Genomic DNA, 21,046 nt, shown 5'->3' with positions numbered 1-21,046 from the left:
GGATGTGATGAGGGACATGGCTGCACGCTGAGAACCAGAGGCTTTGCAAACATGCTCTTGCAGATCAAAGCACCCTTGTGCCCTGGAGCCAGCTGGTTTGGGGAACATCTGCCAAGCAGCGAGTCTGGGAAAGAGAATGACATCTGGCAGCGACTCACAGGCTACTGATGTTTAGTCTCTTTGCGATCCCATGACAGGCACCTTCCCTGCATCCACATGGACTGTCTCTGAGGAAAAGGGGGAGGAAGCACAACAGCCCAGAAGACAAAAGGACCAATGCAGACCAAGCTCAGATCCCAAGCATTGGTGATGCTGAGCTGAGGAGTTCAGGCCTGAGGGAATGACTCTACAGGTACAGCACCATTTAATGACTGACTGCTGAATGGCCAAAGTGAGTTGGGTGTTCAAAAGCAGTAATGGGAGCTGCAGGGCAGCACAACTGAGTGGTTTCTTCATGACCACAGTTCCTCCCCAGACCCTGCTTTTCTGGTGCAAGGGATGAGGAGTTCAAGTGCGTTTTACACATTACCAGGCAGAGGCAACCCTGACCTCCTCAGCACCAGGAAATGGCATCACAGAGGCTGGATTGTGAAAACCTGATGGAAAACTTTAAGCATTGCTCAGCAATAGACAAAAAAAAAGAATTAACTGAGGTCAGAGAAAAAAAAAGGACTACACAAATTGGCAGCAGCTGCCACTGCAAGAGAAATTTCCTATGAACTCACAGGAAGCATTAGACAGAGGGAGACACTGGTGCCTGTGAAGAGCTCACTGGCACGGAGAGGGCAGCGGGTGTGGGGCTGGGCAGGATGCATCCCTCTGCCCGCACTGCCCCCCAGCCGTAGGCAGCCCCCGGACCAAGGCACCACCAGGTCTGAGATACCCCGAGTGCTCGCCCGTAAACCACACGGACCAAACCCAGGGAGCCGGCAGGCTCTGCCTGCACACGGCGGCTTGGAAGATGCGGCAGCTTCACATCACCGGTTTGGTCCAAGTGCAACAGTTCTCCAAACGCAACCAGGCAAAAAGCTTCCACTGCCCAGGATGGGAGACGTTTCCAGCCCAGGCACTCGCTGACTCTCCAGGAGGAAGTCTCAGCCACACTCGGCTCCAGCTTAGGCAACCAAGACCACGACGGGCACTGCACGCTCCCCAGGGCTGCCGGGACAGCGAAGGAGACACTCAGCCCCAAATGTCTAACCCCTAAAAACCTCTGCATAAGGAGCCTCCTGTTTTATCATCCAGCCTTGAAACTGAAACTCCCAGAAATCACTGAAAGACCAGCATGTTTGTTTACTAGAGAGGAGAGGATGGGAGTTTCTGGTCGCTGATATCACCACTGCAACCAACGCCATGTGCTAATTGCAGCAGATGGGTGAAAGAGAGAGTCGTGGAAGGAGGAAGACAAATACCCTCATCTCCAGATACGTCTCCCTCTGGTCAGGCGAGGCCCTGCTCCCCACAGCAATTTCTGTGTCTGTTCTGTGCTCATCTACAGGGTGCATTTCCAAGAGCATTACAAAATTCACGTTTCAAGACATTCAAAGTCTATTTTTTCAAAAGCAACAAGGAGCTCTGAGTGCCCTCTCTGAGGTTCCAGAAAGGAACCAGAGGGCAGACAAAGCTGCACCTTCCCCAAACTCAGCTCTCATAAGGCATCAGAGGAGACACCCCGAGACGGTGGGATCCAGAATCACCACCCATTTTTGGATGGCCCGAACAGCTCCTGAAAAGCACTGCCTGCTTTCTCACCTTTTGTAAGGCCGACAAGCTTATATTTGAAAGAGACTAAGGAGAGAGTTTAGTGTTTAAAAAAAGAAAAAGGAAACCTCAAATTTGGAGAGGAGCACCAAGCAATCTCCAGTAACACAACCTCCTCACTGAGCTGCTGATCCTTCTGTTTGCTTCTTGGGTGATTAAAATATATCACTTTTTATGTTCAGTTCCTGGGTGCTGAATCCTGGAAATGATAATTCTCTTCACAGTACTTTACTAATCCATTTTCCACTTAATTTCTGATAATTGCAGCCTCTACATGGCATTAGGCTGGGTAGGCAGGTCCCAGACTGCACGGATGAGCACTAAAAGCTGCAGCACTCCAAGCAGGCACCAGGAGCAGAGCATTAACACCACCAACCAACTAGTACAGCGTCCATAATTCACCACAGTGACCCAGCTGTGGGAAATGACTCTTGCCAGAAGATGTGCTTGGGAACAGAGCAGCAATACCCCGGGGTGATTCTGGTCTGCGCCGCTTCCTCTTCCTCATCCCGTCCATGGGAACATCTCTCCAGCACAGCCGGGGCTGTGTCACACCGGGAAATACCCCTGGAAGGAGCCGCAGCATGGGAGCAGGGAAGAGCTGTGCCACCTGCCCCAGCCTGGGGCCAAAGACCACAGAACCACCACTACAACCATCCTGGAGCTGTCAGGGCAGCAGCAGCCACAGGGAAGGCTGCAAGGATTGTTCATGTTCACCCACATCCTCCTCTCTAGCATCCCAAAGCAGGTATCCTCTGAAGCCCAGGATGCCATGAGATTTAGTTTCTGTTGTGGAAATGGAAATGATGGTGGAGAAATACCAATGGATTCACCCTATTTCATGTGCTGAGTGGCTGAGGTGCAGCAAGGGAGAGAGCTGTGCTCAAACACTCCAACCAGACCTAGTTTCACACCTAAGAGGCAACCTTCAGACAAGTGTTTCAGCAACCGGTCACGGACAGACTTTGTAGACACACCACCCCACTCCGAGCTGCATGCTTGCCAAAGACTCAGGATGACTTTTCCCTAGCTTCTCCCCCAAACAGCTCACGATCCTATTTCTCTTCAACTCCTTCCTTCCCCCTCTAGATGAGGAAAAGCAGACCAGTGTACATTCCTTCCCTGACATTAATGCAAAGTTTTAAATCCGTGGCAGGCCCCAACACGACGAGACACAGGAGGAGGCATTTGAGCTACAGGCAGGGCTGCAAAACTGCAGTCGTACCACTCGGGAGAGTGCTGCTGGTCAGAAACACCAACCTCATGACCCTCCTCTTGCATCAGACTTCTTGCTAACCATCTATTTTCCCTGCTGTTCCTTCCTTAAACACAAACCCCATCTTCCAAGCAAGCACAGTCAGCAGAAAGGCCGACGTGGAGAGAATTTTCTTGTGCTGAATGGAGCACAAGAAAATTCTGGATAATTTTCTCTCCACGTGAGGGAGGATTTCATTCTGCTGGAGTTCATGGTGATGTCCACGGCAGCCAGTGCAATTACACAGGTGGAAAACAAGAGAAGGTGGAAAACAAGACAATGAGATTTAACTGCCAAAACCAGGGTCTCCATATGAAACAGACACACCTTAGTCCTTAGCATGATCATGTCCCTTCTGGGTCTGCATAAAAAAAGAAGGGGGAATGCCGCCCTAACCCAGGACATTCACCCTTCCCCAGGGCCCAGAGCCAGCGAACACAGAGGCACTGTAGAGGAGCCTCAGCAGCAGGCAAAGTGCAGCAACCCTGCTGCTTTCTGTGCATTTAAACACAAGAATGTGGACTTCACACACACAAAATTCAACCCAAACTGTTTACCTTGCATCTGCTTTTTTTAGGACCCAACCAGGATTGATGGAGCTGAAGCAATGCCAAGGTTTCCCAGCATAACTAAACGCCTAAGTAGCACGAACCTTGACAGCATCCTATCTTAGAGCTCTTCTCTAAGCATAATCTCATCGCAAAGATATGAAAAGAGAAAACCTGAAAAGCCTCTGGCCAAATTCATCGACTGGTAAAAAACCACCACGGTTTTGGGGCTTAAAGCAGCCACTCGTTGGCAGGTGGAAAGAGACTGCCCCCCAGACAGAAACCTCAGAGCTCCCTGGGAACTTTCCAGTGGGACTTTTTATTTCCCAGAGGTGGGTGGAGGGGTGAGGGGGAGAGGAGTGAAACTGGAAAATGTTGATTTGCCAAGAAGAAAGATCAGCAGATAAGCATCCATTTCAATTAACTTTTCAATTTGAACGGTAAGAGCTAATCACTAAATTTAAAAGGATCTTTTTTATGTTTTAAGTGCCTCATCAAGAGGAAAGCTTTTTAAAACAAAATTAATACTCAAAAACCAAGAGAATGTTTTACACATACCAAACTGAGTTTCTACCTTTGCTAAAACTTAAACACTAACTTTCCTCCCAACTTAGGACAAGGAAACCTCACCATTTTGAAGAGCTGCACAGCCTCCCGGCTGGCCTGGCACTTTGCATGGCCCAGCACAAAGCCTTCTTCAGTGGCCGTTTCACCAGCCACTTTCAACAGTTCTGCGGTACCTGGGACAAGCTGTCCACCTACCCGAGTGCAGTTGCACAACATGGTTGAACCAGCTGAACTTTCACCTGCAGCACAAGACAGGGAGAGGCCTCACCCTCCACCCTCCTCCTCCTCATTCCTGGCCCTCATGGAGCCACTCCAAGCCCATAGGGATGGGGGCTGGTTTGCTGCCAGCTTGGGGAGGGATGGGATCAGTCCCAGAGGGGTCCCAAACCTCTTGGCAACCAAACCACTCACGGAGCAAGGCATTTCTCAGTCTGCTATGACAAAGTATCTTCTTCCTCTCCAAAATGGTCAAATATCTGACCATGGTTGATGGTAAATGATCAGCAAGCTGAGCTTGCAGAGGAAAATGGGAGCACAAGGAATTCTCTGTAAGGCGCATGACAGAACCTTGCATATTAAAATATACCTGGTTTTGCTAATTTAATATTGTATCAGCACTGAAAAAAGACATTAGAATGAAAGTCCTTTCTTGCCCAAGCCCTAAACAGTCTATCAAAGGCAGTATTAAAACAATAAATTCACCAACCTTAATCACACCTCCCAAACCTAATCTCCAAGATCTAATTTCTACGCTGCCAGGTAAAGACAGCCATGAACATAATTTGTAATTCACTGCTCAGTGACTCACTGCCACTGCAAAGGCCTCAAGATACAGTACCAGTAAGGCAGAAAGGCTAAGGAAGGTGGAATTAAGACATGGAAAACACCGGCTGTCCTCATGCCACCAGATCACAAGGGAGAGCATTTGTCACGTAAGTTATCATTACACTGCAATCCTAGATAATACCAGAATATAAAAGTTACCAAAAAATGAGGGAAACAGCAGCAGCCCAGGGATGTGCAGGAGCCACGAGGTGATGGGAAGATGAGCAGAAGGGGTGCCGTGCATCCAGCAGCACTGCAACATCCCTGCGGCAGTAGAGAACCAAAGCCTCAGCCGCTGGCAGGAAAACCACAGAGTCACCATGGCACCATGGAGGGGACGGGCTGGCTGCCAGAGCCCTACAGCATCCACCCGCTGGGACCACGTCACGTTTCCCCCTTCCCATTTTCTGGTGAATGAGGTCCCCCTCCCTGCTGTTGGCCGGCTGGAAGGCATGAATCACAGAGGAAGGGCAGATCCTGCACACCCATCCTTCTTCTCTCCGCGAGGTCTCCCCTCATCCAGCCTCGCTGCAGCTGGCACAGACCTGCCTTCCTCATCCCTCCCACAGGATGCCTGCCGACCCAGGAAAAGTCTGTGCTGGATCCCAGGGATGGGAACAAAGAGCCAGGCAAGCCTCAGGGCAGAGAGCATACAGAAGGGAAAAAAACCGTAAGAGGAGAGCAGCAACGCTTCTCAGATGGAGCAGAGCACTGGGAAGGGAGAGCAGATGTTCACATTCTTCACTTGTCCCCAGGCCCACCAGGACCCCGGGAAAATCATTTCAGGGGTCCACACCTCGCTGTGCAAGGGGACTCCAAGACTGCAAGGCATCCTTCACCGAAAGCGCTTCCCACAGCCAGCGCAGGAGCAGTGATTTACAGCGCCGTGGCAGATCTGTGACAGCCTGATGTAATCAAACGAAAGGCACAGAAAAGAAGTGAGAAATCAAGACTGCAGAAAAACATGTCATTCCTTCAGCTTTATCACCTCATCTGCAAGGGCAGGACAAGCCCAGAACCACCACCTCCCTCCCTCTCCTCCAGCTCTTATTTCCATCTCCCACTCACTATAAAACTCCACAGATGCTTCCACTCCTTAGATGCTCATGATACGTGTGTGGCACATGCTACGGTCGGTACCATATCGTACAGATTTAGTGATGTAAATGGGTCCTGGACATTTTACTAAAAAATCAGCAGTGTGAGATACAGACTCCTTCACACTGATTTACCGCTGTCAGTCCTCAGCTCCTCCCCAGGCAGCATCAGTGAGCTTGAAACTGGCTCGTTTCAGATCCAGGGCTGCTGCCACATGATATAAATTGCAGTCTTTCCACCAGAAAACTGAGCGGCATTAGATTGATTAAGAGCGCAGTGGAGATGCTGGGGCTCACATCAGCCCAGACCCATGCAAACCTCAGCAAAACCCCCAGGCACAACCAGCTCCGGGCAGGCACCGCAGCGGGGGCCCTGGGTCCCCTCCCCAGGGCAGGAGAGGGGCTGCCAGGGAGCTGGGATCCTGCTCAGCCCTCCTAGGAACAGGGCAGGGGAATTTCCAGGGCTTTTCCATTAAGCAGCTGGGGAGTGGAAGGGCCTTACCTCACCCCTGAGCCAAGGAGAGGGGTGTAACCCCTTGCCTCGTGTTACAGGACGACTTGTAAACACCACATTACCAAAAAGCCTCACCAAATAAAACCGCACCGGATTGTCAGCAAGAGATCTTCACTCTGTCCCCGAGGAGTTGAAACAGTTCTTTCCACCCTATCTTTCTGCCTCCTCCCTCCACGGGAGGGGAGCACAGGCTCCCCTCCGGATCTCACCCACCAAGTGATGCTTCGCACGGGACAGACTTCCCCAGGGCAGGGAAGCAAAGACTGCAAACACTGTGTCCTCTGCCAGGTTTCCAGAGGGGAGGAGACCAGGAGTGCCAACTGGGATGAATGAACAGAGCACGGGCTGAGGAGCTGGCCCTCCATGGGGCCACCACGGCAGTGCCAGGCAATGAGCCTGGGAACAGGGAGGGACCATCTGAGGGGCGCAGGCAGAGATGAGAGCCAGGAGGTGAGCGGGAGCCCACAGGGTTCACAGCAAACCAGCAAGAAGCAAAATTGCACGGGAGGCAAGGGAGGGGAAATACAGAAAGAAAAATCATCAAGTACTGTTATGAGTAGCTTTAGCTACGAGAACAAAAAACAATTTCCACCACAGACGTGCACGCTGCCCAGTGCCGCCACGCTCACCTGTGGTGTACGCTGGCCCTGAGAGCTTTCATCCAACGCCGACTCTCGGGGAGGACGGGCTGCCGGTTCCCAGGAGCAGGCACGGCTTTCAGCAGCTCGCCGCCCCGCTCGGCTGCCAGGCGCGGAGCGCAGTCAGGGTGCCAGCTAGAGCCAATTATAACTCCACTGACCTGCCTTGGCGCTAGCATGCACGGGAATGCGCTGGCTCCCGGCTGCCAAATGCTGGAAAGCTATAAATGGGAGACATTTGGAGAGAAAAAAAATTAAGGAGCCAACTTTTAACTAGGCTGAAGTGCACTGAGCTCTACCTGTTTCTTTGCTGAGGGAGAGAGGAGGAGAATGATTAAGATCTTTGATGCACTGCTGGAAAAATACCAGCTGTTTCTTCTACAGAGACACAGGTAGTCCTTATTTAATGGAAAGTGTTTCTTCTTTTGAGTTAGACTATGGCAATTCACCTTGTCTGTACTTCTGTATACTGTGTTTAAGCTCACAGCTCTCAGTGCAGTTTGGGCATAGAGAAATAAAAAATAGTCACTGGTGCTTGGTAGCAGGAACCTCTCCATAGGAAGTTGAGGGTGTTTTCTTGTCCTTGGTCACAAAAGGGCCTGTCTTTCATGATCCAGCTGTCTAAAAGTGAGATCTTGGTGATTTATTTTTGTGGCAGGGTGAAACCACGAAGTACATTGCACGCGCAACTGTGCAGAATTCTGCTGAACTCCATAAACCCTGGAGAAAAAAGAAATCCCCGAAGTGTTGAAATAAGATTCCTGTTACGAAATAGCTATCGAAAGAGCCCTGTTTACAATCCCCGGGCACACAAAGACATCCATCTCTGTAGCAGCAGCGCAGCCGAGCTGCCTTAGGGCTTTTTCATCAAAGAGGCCGCCAGGACCAAGCTCAACCCAGAAGAGAGGTGAAACCCAAGTGGTGCTCCCCAGGTTGTGTTCCCACCTGAAGGAGCCTTGTGCTGTTTGGGACGCATTACTGGGGATGTCTGACCCTTGCTTCCCACATTTGAGAATTAACATAATACTTAATTCACTTTTGTGAAGCGCACGTCCTGCTAGGAGCCCAGCTTAGAGAACAGAGGAGAAGGAGGAGCAGGAGGAGAAGGAGTGCAGGCAGAGGAAGGCGAGCACAGGGCTTGCAGTACTGGAAGCAATGCATGAGGCTCATATTAATTTTTCAAGAATCCAGTGGCCTGAAACAGCCTGACAAGAACAATTCTCCCCTGTGTGCCAGCTAGGGTCTTCTGAGCCTGTTTTAACGTAGTGTTTTATTTAAAACCAGTCTGAATCACTAAGATACTGACTTTTCCCCCCTCCCTGTCTTTGGCTTGTGGCTGCACGTGCACAGCGGGTGAAGAACCCCCTCCAGAAGGGCTAATCTGCCTTCCACTTAGAGACGACATGCACAGACCATTGCCTTTTGCCAATTTTCTCATAAAAGTAGGCACCACTTCAACAGCCTATTTTTTCGTGTGTTACACACAAGGCTGCTGGCCTGAAAGCTGCAGGACTCTCTCCAAGATGACATCGCTCCAGGTGGGTCAAAGCTGAAAGTTTCCAGCCACGAACCTGAAGGATTTGTTAAACATATGGACAAACGAGAGGACTGGGAAAAACACTCGATGCGCACGCAGAAAGGAGCAGGGGAGAGAGCCAGAGCCATTTTAAGGCTGCTTAAAATTCTCAATTTTTCTGATTCTGAATCGAGCAGCAAACACGCTTACTCCAGCCTATGTCATGTCTCCATCCCTTGGCTGAAAATTAAACCTCTGTGCAGAGGAGCAGCCATGCAGCATCACCCTCTCCTACAGCCTTCAGCTGGAACAATGAGTGAGGGGAAGGTTTCTGATTGCAAGGGGAAAAGCCCTGCAGCAAACTGTCCCCAAGGAGAGCACCCCTGAATGACAGTTTGGTTTTTAAGGGCTTACAGCTGCCTGCCAGAGGAGAAGCTACTGCTTCGGTGGAGAGAAGACAGGACCTGGCATGAATGGCAAAGCCTGCTCCAAGGGGGAGGTTTGAGATCTGGCTCCACCACAGCTCGCAAGCAGCTCACTTGGTGACTGATGGGATCCGCTCCCAACTGCGGAGACACAAGAATTATGTCCAGGATGCAAAACAAGACAGGACTGAAGACAGCCAGGCAAAGACTCCTACTCGAGGAGAGGGTGGCTGCAGCCAAAAGGCAGAGGAGGCCAAGGACATGGAGTGAGGCTCCTGCCTGGGGAAAGCAGAGGGGTCCGGTAAGAGCAGGAAAGGTGTAAAAGGGTTGGGTTTGGGTGTAAGGACGTTTTAGGAATGTGGCAAGACAACAGTGGCTCTTGGTCACATGAAGGCCTGAAATGACTACCATCGTGGCCGATGAGCTCATAATTACAGAGTGGGGAAAAAATGTTTCTTTTTGGGGGTTTCCATAAAAAACACAAAATACAAGCCAGTATCTGTTCTCTAACCAACAGTGTCACTCCTTACAGCCAATGGTTTCAAGAGAATCCTTCCAAGAGACTTGTTAACCTCCTCCCAAGTGATGCACCCGACACGATCCAACGGAGCCCTGCAGCCACTGCGTGGCTCTTCCCCGGCGGCAGGGCTGGAAGCATCTCTCAGGCACGCGAAAGCCCGATCCTCTCTGTCCACCGGAGACAGCTGCTCACATATCTGATTACCAACTTCCATGCCAGCTAACATTTCCAGCGTGTCTGCCAGCCCCAGTTAACATCCAGAATACAACTGGCATCCTTGCAAGCATCAATCTTATTGCCTTTATTTCTTAGGAACAGCATCCATCTGCTCCCAATCGTGCACATCTGGCATACTGTGTTACAAAAGAGCCTCAATCCTATTTGAAGGAAACTACCCCTCCAGCCAAAAGATTCATGCAGAACTGAGTTTAGTATGTGTAGTTACAGATTTACTACAAATCATATAGTCACCCAAGATTTCAAACTTCAGCATTACAGTTTCGTCTACGGTTTGTTTTTTAATCCCTAAAAAGTTGCTCTCATGTAAATCATCGTGTGACAGAAAACGTTTACGCAGAAAGCAAGGAGGAGAGGTGGTAGGAACCTGAGCACAGAGGATCTACACAGCAAAAACACTCCTGTGCAAAACAGCGATGAACTGCCCAGGTTGCTAAAGGTTTCCTATACAAGGAGGTGGAGGTATTCCTCAGCTTAAGCATTCCTTTCCCAATTTCAATGCCTGGAATGATACATCGAGACTTCCTGTGATGACCCCAGACCAGAAAAGCGTATGACCTGCATGCTTCCCAAGGGATGAGGGCCACCACTTCATCTGCCCAACATGCTGGACCAGGACCAGGAGGACACGACTTGTGCCTCATGGTGGGACACACAAGCTGAACTGCAGAATGAGCATCAGCCACCAGCCCTTAGAGAGGAGGTGACAATCTCCTGCGTGACAGTGAATAGCCCATGGTGTGGTAAACGGAATTCTGCAATTCGGCAGAAATAGGAGGTCCTGCCACCCTTGGAAGAGAAAAGCAGGGTGGTGCTTGGAAAGGCTGCTGCAGCAAGGAGCTGTAAACCAGGACTTTTGCAGAAGAGGGCCAGCCTCGAGTATCAACAACAGCCAAAGGAAACAGCTCTGGAAGTTCACAGTATTCAGATATAACCTTGACCACTCCCAGCTGATAGCAGCACAGCCTGCGGCATTACCACGACCAGCAAGGTGGCGTTCGACATTCCCCATTCCAGCACAGGCAACATGGTCTGACATCTCTGCATCCAGACGGAGACAGAGACCAGCACTGGGCAAACTCCAGGCTTCACGCCTGCTTCAGCTGAGCTGGCGGTTTGTGTTCTGAATGTCATGCCTGCCTGGCTGGGGAGGGAAGGAGACTTTGCCCTCCGGTTGCAGTGGGAGCAGGCTAGCTGGCGAGGCTGTCAGCAGTAAGCGTGCATGTGTTTTATTTGGCCCTACTCCTAAAATAATTGTTTGGCCACAATGGAAGGTGACAAGTGATTCAACTGTGGCCCCACAGGGAATATCAGGAGAAAATCCCCAACCACTCACACGACCGTGCCTGGGCTGCTCAGAGCTGCAGCATCACATCAGCTCCCACCCTGGTCCCCACCAGCTCTCACTCCTGCTCCAAGAAGTTCTCCTCCTCTTTCCTACTTGGATCAAATGGCTTCTTTGTCCTCCTGCCTGGGCTTAGCACAAGGGTCACTGAGCAACCTTCACCCGAATGTGACCAGAGCTGCTATTGAAAAAACAAAACCCTGCTCAGCTTCTGGCAAGAGCATGGAAAGTGCAGCCAGAATCACCGGGAACGTAGTTATTAAATTAACAAATATCTCTACCCAAACAGGCATGTACTGTGATTGCTTAAGGCCGTAAGTATGAATAAATTTGGATGGATTTTCACTGGACAACATAAACGACAGATTCTTGACACAGGGATCACCTGCAACTCAAGTTTCCAATTCTCCCTCCAACGCATCAAAAAGATCATCAGAACTGGACTTGGGAAAAATATTTTTCCCTCTTACTATGTTTTCAGAAGCAGCCCAATCATTTTAGCCAATCAGTTATCTTGTGGGTGGGGTTTTTTTTTTTTATAAATAACCGAAGGCACAAATAATTTCCAGCACGGAAAAATTCTGCCTAAAGAGCTAAAATTGGCATAGAATCATCCAAGAGTCATATAATAAAGGCCTCCAGCAATGACAACAGTCAGTGCTACCAAGCCTACCTAGAGCATATTTTTCCACTGTGCTAAGAGGATCTGTTTCACTCCTCGCCTTTCAATCCAATTTCCACTGTACTGAGCCACAAGTTTAAAATAAGGACAGCAGGAAGCATGTGCGATAAGGGGGAAGGAAGAGAAAACCCACAACTTCATTCATTCTTTCAACAGAGCCAAACTGGTTGCTTTTTTTTTTTTTTAAATAACAAAGGTGCAGGGAACAGTGAAGGGGGGAGACACTTGCTTTACACTTTCCCATTTGCACTGTGATATATATATATATATATATATAGCACCTCTGCCTCTAAAGGTGCTCCAGGGTGTTTTGCAGGGCCAGTTTGAGTCTCTGGCTCCACACAGCCTCCAGTGATGATGTTTTCCATGTAGGAGAGTGCACAGCTCCAGCCGTGATGGAGAGGAAGAGAGGAAGGACAGCCACTATTTCCCTACACGTCCTTCCGCACGAGGAGCAAGGCAGCCCAGGGAAACAGCACAGCTGGAGGCACCGGTATATCACATCTGAACTCCAAAAGACTGTGCCCCGCTTGCAGCAAATGACAGTGTGAGCTTGGCCACCACCTTGGAGCACCAGCAAAGACGAGATGCTGTGGAGAAGGAAGCGCCGAGCTCCATTTCCTTTCAGCCCTGGCTGCTGCCCAACAGCTGTTCCCTGTTTATTTACTTTAATATTTCCTTGGTTACACAAGCAGCTGCACACAGCTTAACCCTTGCCTGCACCAGCAGCTGCCCATGCCACCCTACCTTACCTAGCCCGGCACGATGCTGCAGGACAGCAGCGTGGGGTAGGGTAAGGACACCCAGGGTCTTGCTGAAGCCAGGCTCTTGCTGGCTGGCCAGGGCTTACTCAATGTGGTCACCCTCATGGCCACATCCATGGCTCTGCAGAAGGTGCCTTGTTGGGCAAGGGACAGGGCACCATCAACGTGAGCAGCTGTCTCGAACAACCCAAGGCTTCGCAGGCTGACCTGAAACCAGCTGACCACCTGAACCTGGGAAAGCCATCTGGGTTCCCACCGGGTTTGCTGTGCTAGGCAGGCACAGACGCACCGTAATTTTAGCGGTGTGCTTGTGTCTGGATGCAGCGATTTCAGGAAAGGCATCCTCATTCCCGGGCACCCACAGCACCCTTTCACATACAGCATACAGCAACGTTCACCTTCAGGTGAGCAGATGGTTGAAGCAGAGGGTGCCCAGCTCCTCTCCCGGTCCCACGCGCAGGCCAGGAGGGACGCGCCAGTGACATTTCTGGCAGCTGCTGCTGGTCCATAGATCACTTCATGCATTTTCCTTTCTCATCTGCACAGAGCCTGTTCCAGCAGCTCAGTTTGTGTTTTGGCTCATACAGCTCAGCCAGACCCCTTGGCTCATCTCCACCAAGGAAGGAGTGGAAAACACCCTTTGCCTGCTCGCCCAGAACATCAGCTTCGGTTTTCTGCGATCCAGCCTGTCCCAATTGCCTTTCCAGCCTCCTTCCTCCCTCCCAGCTCCATTTTCTTCCCAGTTTTCCCCTGCACCAGGAGGTAATTGCTAAAGCAGCTGTTATCAGCTGCCCTCCAGGCTGGCAGTGCACCACACCGGGCATTTCCCCAGCGCCCGCGCCCCAAAACACCAGCCAGCACGACACAGGCCCAGGGAATCAGTGCTCTTCAGCAGCAGCCCGATTCGCTGTGACAGCAGCTGGGAAAGGCATGGTGTTAGCTCCGCAGGAATGGAATTTGGGCCTAACTTTAACAAAATTCTCCCTCAAAGCAAACAAACCAACCCAACAAAAACCTCACCACTCGCACAGATTTCTGTCAGAAGAACTCCAAGACACCTATGCAGCCCTGGGTGCATTTAGTTCAGGGAGTGACAGCAAAGCTCTAAAGCTGGGATGGTGCAAAAGCCCCAAGAGGCACCGCAGCAAAGAGTCCAGCTTTTAAGGTTGCCTTGTTCTTGCTCTCTTCAAGGATGTCCAAAATTGTGTTTAAATTTCCTGAGATCAAAACATCTTCTGGTAGATTACAAAAGGCACGCTTAGCATAAGACAGAAACCATGCTTCTCAACTGACCACAGCTTTCGACCCTCTGAAGTCAAAACCCCAAGTGGTGAAATGCCTACCTGCAGGTCAAAGAACTTGCTGTATCGTCGGTATATGACTTCTGTGGACCCATTGGACCAGGTGACTTTGATAATGTACACCTGTAGGGAAGAGAGGAAGAAATTAGAGAGGAGCAACCCAACAACCCAAACGCTGCTAAAGCTGCCAATGCAGCCCCCGCAGCTGGGAGTCAACCAGGGAAGTTCATCGGAGCACTGAAAGTCATCTCAGCAATACTAGAAAATGTGTAAGATTAAATTACTAAGCTCCACAGCTGCAATGTAACTGTCTACTAAATGCTTATTGATAGTTGTGAACAAGGGATAGGGAACTGTCTTAAATAGGAGCATAAACCAAACGTGAAAGGGCACTTATATGTAAAAATACAGTTAAAGTCTCTCCAGACACAAATACAATATGAGTTAATAACAATGTCTTGGCCATCCCACCGATCGCTGCAGCATCAAGTTTGATGTCAAGGTCCCAGAGCCACAGCCCACAGTACACCACACCACCCACCACTGCCAGCCTGGGTCTTGGGGCTGGGGCTTGCAAGAACTCTGACCCACAATGTTCGAAACTCTGTCTGTTCTTCCATAAGCAGCTCTGGGTTTTGTTTACTTCAACTTGCGGAACTTTGTTCCTCAAAATGCGACACAATCACTTCTAGTACTTGTAGCTTATGCACAGACCATATGACCAGGCTTTTACTGGTGATTAATGAAAAAAAAACAAAAACAAAAACAAAACAAAAACAAAATAAAAAACACACAAAGAAAACCACCCAGTTTTTTTTTATTCTTCTATGAAAGACAACAAGCAAATAACAGAATTGGGCAATTCCTTATCTAATGTCCTCGCTTGTTGCTGACAGAAACCAAAGATGACCCTTGACAAGATGCCAGCGTGACACTCAAGTGATGCAAACCTCAGCCTGCACTAATTGATAACAGATTGACTAAAATTAATGACGGCATGTTCATTTTTTCTTCTGACTCTCACATCCTGCTTGTTTTCCATGACAAATTCAAGAATCAGTTCACTGAAGCAGGAATAAAACATTCAGAACCTCAGGTGAACAGACCTGCTAGAACTTCAGCTAATATAATGAAGTGTGAAGGCTCTTAGGATGCGGACGTTTTGGTATTTAAAACAGAATCCCTTCAGAGTTTCACAAGGTTTCCCACAGAGACACACATTTTTCCAGATGCTAGAATGTGACCAACGTCCCAGCCCAATATCCAAACTCAAACACCAGGAGATTCAAAGGGATAGCACAACACTGAATTATTTGAGCTCAAACCTACTCAAACACCGTCATTCTGCTGCTCAGAGGACTGACGTAGCATGACATACCAAGGTGAGGAGACTCTTCCCAGTGGAATCATTTCCAAACTGAAATGGAAAAAGAGGCAGCAAGATGAAGCAAGTTCTTACTGCTAAAATAAAGAACACTACTTTCAAGCCAGGAATTCAATGACCACTTTTCTTAAACCAGATGATCAGCCCAAACACAGCTGCAACTGCTTTGCTGACTTGCAGTGAGCTGGCTGTGTGTCACAGGTACTACCAACCTCTCCCAGACAAAATCTGAATCACTTTGCATCACCTAACAGGCCTTATTCAGTTAACCACAATCCTTTCATTCACAAATCCTTTTTTTTTGAGCTGAAGGACCTGTGCTTTCCACATCTTCACACACGGAAGACAGAGGGTTCCTGCAAGACAGCATCTGTAGCAGCTGTGGAGACCTGGATGGACCATGATGTGCTGCAACGGTGGTCCAGATACTGTTCTTACTTATCACCAAACGTGACTTGACGAGTGCTCTGCATTGGGTCAGGCACAATACCTGTTCAAGAACATACTTCTAGACCTCAACAGGTTGGGGACAACTTGGCTGACCACAGTTTGCAATGAAAGCTGGTAAAGTTGCATGATGTGGCCTCTGAAATATCTGACAGCATCCGTACAGTCACCACCATACCATCAGCAAACTAAGCGTTAACTCGACGCTAAGCAAGCATCCAAACTGCCTTTACCCTCACCCCAGGACTTGCTGGCAGGCCAGCATGAGCTCATTTTGGTTGGAAGCTCAGCTGATATCCCAGCTTTCTTACCAGTCTACAGCACTTTACAGGGTTATATCACTGCTGGCTGCCTGCCTGGAGAAAGCCTTCCACTGGGGTAGGGGGAAGAGCCAACTTTTCTTCATTGTTTATTCCTATCCTGCCTTTATTTGGAGGCAACAGCTTATTAGACTGGGATTTTAATCAGGATGTGGATTTGCTCAAGCCAAAATGAATTCAAAGCTCTTAAGGGTAATAAAGCCACGAGGTTGGAGGGCACACCATGCTTTATTATACCCTTTGCAATTGAGGGAAGGAGCATTTCTCCCAATCAATGAGCTCACTCCTATTTTGCTGAAATGCAGATCTCCCTGGCGTCTGGATAACAGTTTCTTGCACACACCATTTGAACAGCAGAGAGGTCTCCGGGGGTATCTCCTCACCTACTTGTGGAAAGCAGAAAAGACAGGGAAGCCCACAGGAACGGGAGCTTCAATATAAAAACACTGTCTCAGTAAAGCTGCCTTCCTGTCTCCTTGTGAACATCCCTAGTCCTTCACTCTGATGGCCTCATCCCACCGAGGTATTCTGTTGGCCAACACCATCACAGATCTCTGTCTCTGTCAATTCCTAATCCAGTCCCTGCTGTCCTAGGGACAAAAAAAAAAAAGACCAGAAAGCATAACTCAGGTGCTCTCCTCAACTAACAACAAAAATGCAGATTTTGAAAGGGAGGGACAGTGCAGTCGTCCACCAGGGACTGGAGATGATGAGGCACCAAGCTCCCACAGGCACCCACCCATCCCCTTCTCAGGTGTTTTTGGAAGACACTGGTGCAAATATATCACTTGGTCAGAAGTTTCACCTCCTGGCCTGGCACTGCCACTGCACCACGTCCTGCCAGGAGCACCCACCATGAAGCAGCAGTCCAAACAAACCCAATTCTCTCCCGGTAGGAGCCACTCCATCACCCGCTCCTGCAACCCTCGGTCCCACAGAGGCTGCTCTGAGGACGGGCTTTTTCCCAGCCCAGCTGCGTGGGTGAGGGCATGTGGAAACAGTTATTTCATGGGTCTTCTCCAGCTCCGATTTCTACGGTCCTTCAAAGAAATAACACAGAGAAACCACCAGCTTCCATGGAAAGAGCGAGGGGATCTCCTGGGGCTGCAGCTGGCGCTGCCCCGGGGATGTGCGCCCACGGGGAACACTGCTGGGAATGGGGGGGCCACTGCTGCTTCCCCAAGGGCTGGGGAAAGCCAAGCAGATGGCAGGGAGGGGGCAGGCGGCCAGATTTAGGAGAGGGGCTCTGCAACCCCATCACATGGGCTGGGCCCATGGCCAAAACCAACAGACAGAGCTATCTAAATATTTACAGCCCTTCCCAGGCCAGCGGCGGGGTCCGCACTGTGGAGGGAACTAGCTGACTCGGTGAAACCCGGGAACTGGCGACTCCCCTCCCTCCGGAAAGGATGCCTTGCCCTGCCCCACTCCCAACCTGAGAACCTCCATCCCTTGCTCCGCTCCAGCTTACGTTGGCTCCAGCCTCCGCTGCTGCACACGTGTCACGTCAAACCCCGCAGCCAGGTCTGGTGCCAAGCTGAGCTTTGTAACAGGCAGAAATCACTGGGGCTGAACCCTCCCTCGCTTCCTTTCCATCACAGGTCAGGGGAGCACAGCCGAAATTCACGCCTGTGCTTCTGAAATCCTTCAGACGCAGCTCACGGCATTTGTCCTACTAGAGCAAGGTGAGAGGAGGGGTACAGAGCTTTCAGGGTCACTCAAATACACTCAAAGTCCTGCTTTCAGGATTAAGAAAGCCCCACGCACGCCCCCTCAGCCCCCACCACTCATCTCCCAGCTGCCTGCTCCCCTGCCCTCGTGCTGTGAAACCGCAGGCCCACGTTGCAGCCAGCCCACATACGGGGCAGGAGGAGTTCCCGGTGGGACAACCTCGCCAGAGCCACAGCAAAAACCAAAGCAAGGAGACAAGACCTGCTCTCTGCTCCCCGGGGGCTTTTCCCGTGAGGTGCAGAGGCCTCGGGATGGTTTCGGAGGCGCAGGTGGACGTTGTTCGATGCTGGAGGAGAGGAGCACTCCACGTTAACGCCAAATGCTCCCCATGCCCCTCTCCCTTGGAGGGTTGGAGCAGATCAGATCCTTCTCAGAAAATAGAAACCAGCAGACGCGAAAGGCTGAACTCTGACAGACGCTGCAGGGATTTGGCGCCCAAACTCCCTGGGCTACCCAGCCTCCTGACATTACAAGTAACGGGCCGCATACCAACTCCTTTAAAATTGCCAGTTGAGAAGTTTACCATCAGAACTGTCACTGCCCAGCATTCTCCTTGGTCATGTTTGAAACCGAGTGCCCTAAACAGAAACATGAAGAGGGGAGAAAAGGCCCAGGGGATCTCACAGCCCACCCAGCCAGGCATCGCACGCTCGGTGTCCCCCCGGCCCGCTGCCGCTCCCCCCTCCCCAGCATCTCTGGAGAGGCAGCTCAGAGGGAGAACGGGCCAGCGGAAAGTGAGACTGAAAACCTTCGTAAGGGAACTGTCAAAAAATGACAAGTTGCTAAAAGAAATGCAAACGGCACCTGGCCAACCGTAGGAGAGCTGCCAAGGAGAGCTGCCAGTCAGCTCACACGGCAGCAAGGCCTCTGCAGAGCTGGGGGAAACGCGCAGGGAACCCGCAGTGGCCGAGCGTGGATGGGGGACCCAGGACACCCCTCGGGGCAGGATGGCACCCCAGGCAGGGAGCGAGCTCCCACGCGGGCATCGCCAGAAGAGCGGGGGGCTGAAGGAGCCAGCTCAGACACACATCCAGGGCGGACGCAGTCGCAGGGACCAGAGCACGAGAACAGAGGGGATGACAAGCCAACGTAAATTATCTCTATCTGAAAGGGCAGCCAGTGGTTTTTATATTTTTTTTCCTCTTGAAGAAACGAAGCAGCAAGCATAAGCCCTGGGAGCTGTCAGACCCCAGAAGTATTTTTCCAGGGACTGATAAAGGAGCCTTAGTGCTGCAGATAGCAACAGGTCCCAGTGACTTCGACTGCTAAGAGGGGCCAAGGACTGCGGAGTCCTTCACAAGCCCTCAGTCTTGCACCTTCCCCCTGCTGACCCATACAACAACGTGGCTAGAGAGAGGAGATGATTCAAGTGGCTGATTTGAGGTAACGGGATTAAGAACAGATAAAAAAAATCCCTTCTAGTTTCCCATTCTTGAAAAATGAGGCCGTGTGACCTCCTAGAAAAATCACTTCTGGATTCCTTGCATAAACACAGTACGGACATGTACAAAACACAACCTGGGAATCAGCCCGGACTGCTTAAATTTCAGAAGGAGTAGGCAGATTGAAGTTGCAGGAAAAAGTAGAGCTACAGTTTCAGCCTCTCTCTTCCCACAGGAGGAGTTTTCCCAAGTCTTTCAAGAAGACTTGCAAGGTATCCTCGCTGGCGGGGCGCACATATAAAGCCCCTAAGCAAGGCTTTGGGGAGATGGCAGCTGCTGGCTGGCCGGCCAGCTCTCTGCCCAGCACGGGCTGAACAAGGCGGCGAGTCCACCTCAAGCTCAGCACCATCCAGCTAGGCCAGCTGGTGCCCAGGAGCAGCACACCCATACTGACAGAGCCCTGCAAGCCAAAAACCCGCCAGCAGCCCTTGCCAGCACGGCACAGCCCTCCCCGGGTGGCTCTGCAGCAATCCCTGAGCTTCCCCATCCCGGAGCATCCCCACGCCCAGAGACCCTCCCGTTCCCACACCAGCTGCACCAGAGGCACGTGAATGACGGCAGGGCAGAAAGCAACACTGTGGTCACTTGGAAAGAGGCATCCATCGGGCTGCAGGGACACGCAGCTCTGCCCACCCGCCACCAACGGTCCACAGTCATTCAGCAAAGCTCCTACGGCCAAGCCAGACATAACAGCCTCCAGCAAAGGCAGAGCTGTCTGCAGAGCCATTGAGCCTGTGTGGTCTTGAGTCCAGAGAGACTATGTACAATAAACCTCTCTGTGGAAAACTCGGCATATTTAAAGCATCTTTCACCAGCAAAGGGGAAAAAGCATTAGTCTGTCTATTCCACCCGTGTTCTCCCCACCCTGAAACACAGGGAAGCTACATGAGAGCCTCGCATCCTGACTTCAGCCGCTGCCGCGAGAAAGGAACGTTGAGAAATTCAAAGGGAAGAGAAACCGAAGCAGCTGAGGGATCGAGCCAAACCAGAGCGGGTTTAATATAGAAAAGGGAGTGGGAAATTGTAAGAGGAAAAGAAAAAAAAGGAGGGAGGTGGCTGGAAACAAAGAAAGTTCTTGGCGGCGAGCTGCTGCGCTTGGCCCCTCTCCATCAGCCTTTGCCGCTGCCGGCGTGTGGGGCTGGGGAAGGGAGTGCGGGGGCTCTTGTGTTGCAAGACACTGAAGCCTGGAGCAGGAGAGGGACAGTCGGCCCCCAGCTCCGTCCCTGGATACCTTGTCACCCCCTCGTTCCTGCTCTGTGTACAGGGAGAGCCAGGAGAAAGGTTGTGCCAGTTCAGACGGCACGGGGAAACGATCCCAGCGGTAACTGCAGGGCATCCAGGATGCGGGCACCGTCCCTCTGGACTAGCAGAGGAGAGACGCAGAAGCAACAAGGTAGAGCTGCAGGGAAGAGCTGGGCAACAGGGATGCAGGCAGCACAAGGACAGGCATATCCTCAAATAATCCAAGCCAACCTACCAACATACCCAGGAGTACAAAGCAGCCACTTCCCCTTGCTCTGATTCATCCCTTCGACCATACTCTCCCTAAAACCCCAGTGAGCGGCAGCTCTTCGCGCTCTGCTGTTGCGCGGCTCGCCAGGGCACAGCGCTGCCCGAGCACACCGCCAAAGCTGCCGGGATGAAAAGCGCACTCACGTGGGGTTACACCAAGCACGGCGACCCCAAGGACCCCACCGAGCCCTACTCAGCCACGGCGCAGACCCCTC

At 51.0% G+C, this 21,046-nt stretch overlaps 1 protein-coding gene across 1 annotated transcript in view; it reads right to left on the bottom strand.

Moving 5' to 3' along the window:
- Nucleotides 1–21,046, bottom strand: part of SH3PXD2B (SH3 and PX domains 2B) — a 74,184-nt gene that overhangs the window by 47,223 nt on the left and 5,915 nt on the right. The window contains exon 2 of the mRNA XM_086759136.1: nucleotides 14,038–14,118. Within this exon, the coding sequence (XP_086615262.1) occupies nucleotides 14,038–14,118 (81 nt within the window). The remainder of the gene's footprint in view (nucleotides 1–14,037; nucleotides 14,119–21,046) is intronic.

Source organism: Chlamydotis macqueenii, chromosome 14 (genome assembly GCF_036417535.1).
Source record: "Chlamydotis macqueenii isolate bChlMac1 chromosome 14, bChlMac1.mat, whole genome shotgun sequence".
In the NCBI taxonomy this organism is placed as follows: domain Eukaryota; kingdom Metazoa; phylum Chordata; class Aves; order Otidiformes; family Otididae; genus Chlamydotis; species Chlamydotis macqueenii.
Note: the sequence above shows the minus strand (reverse complement) of the source record. Positions and strands in the feature narration are given on the sequence as shown.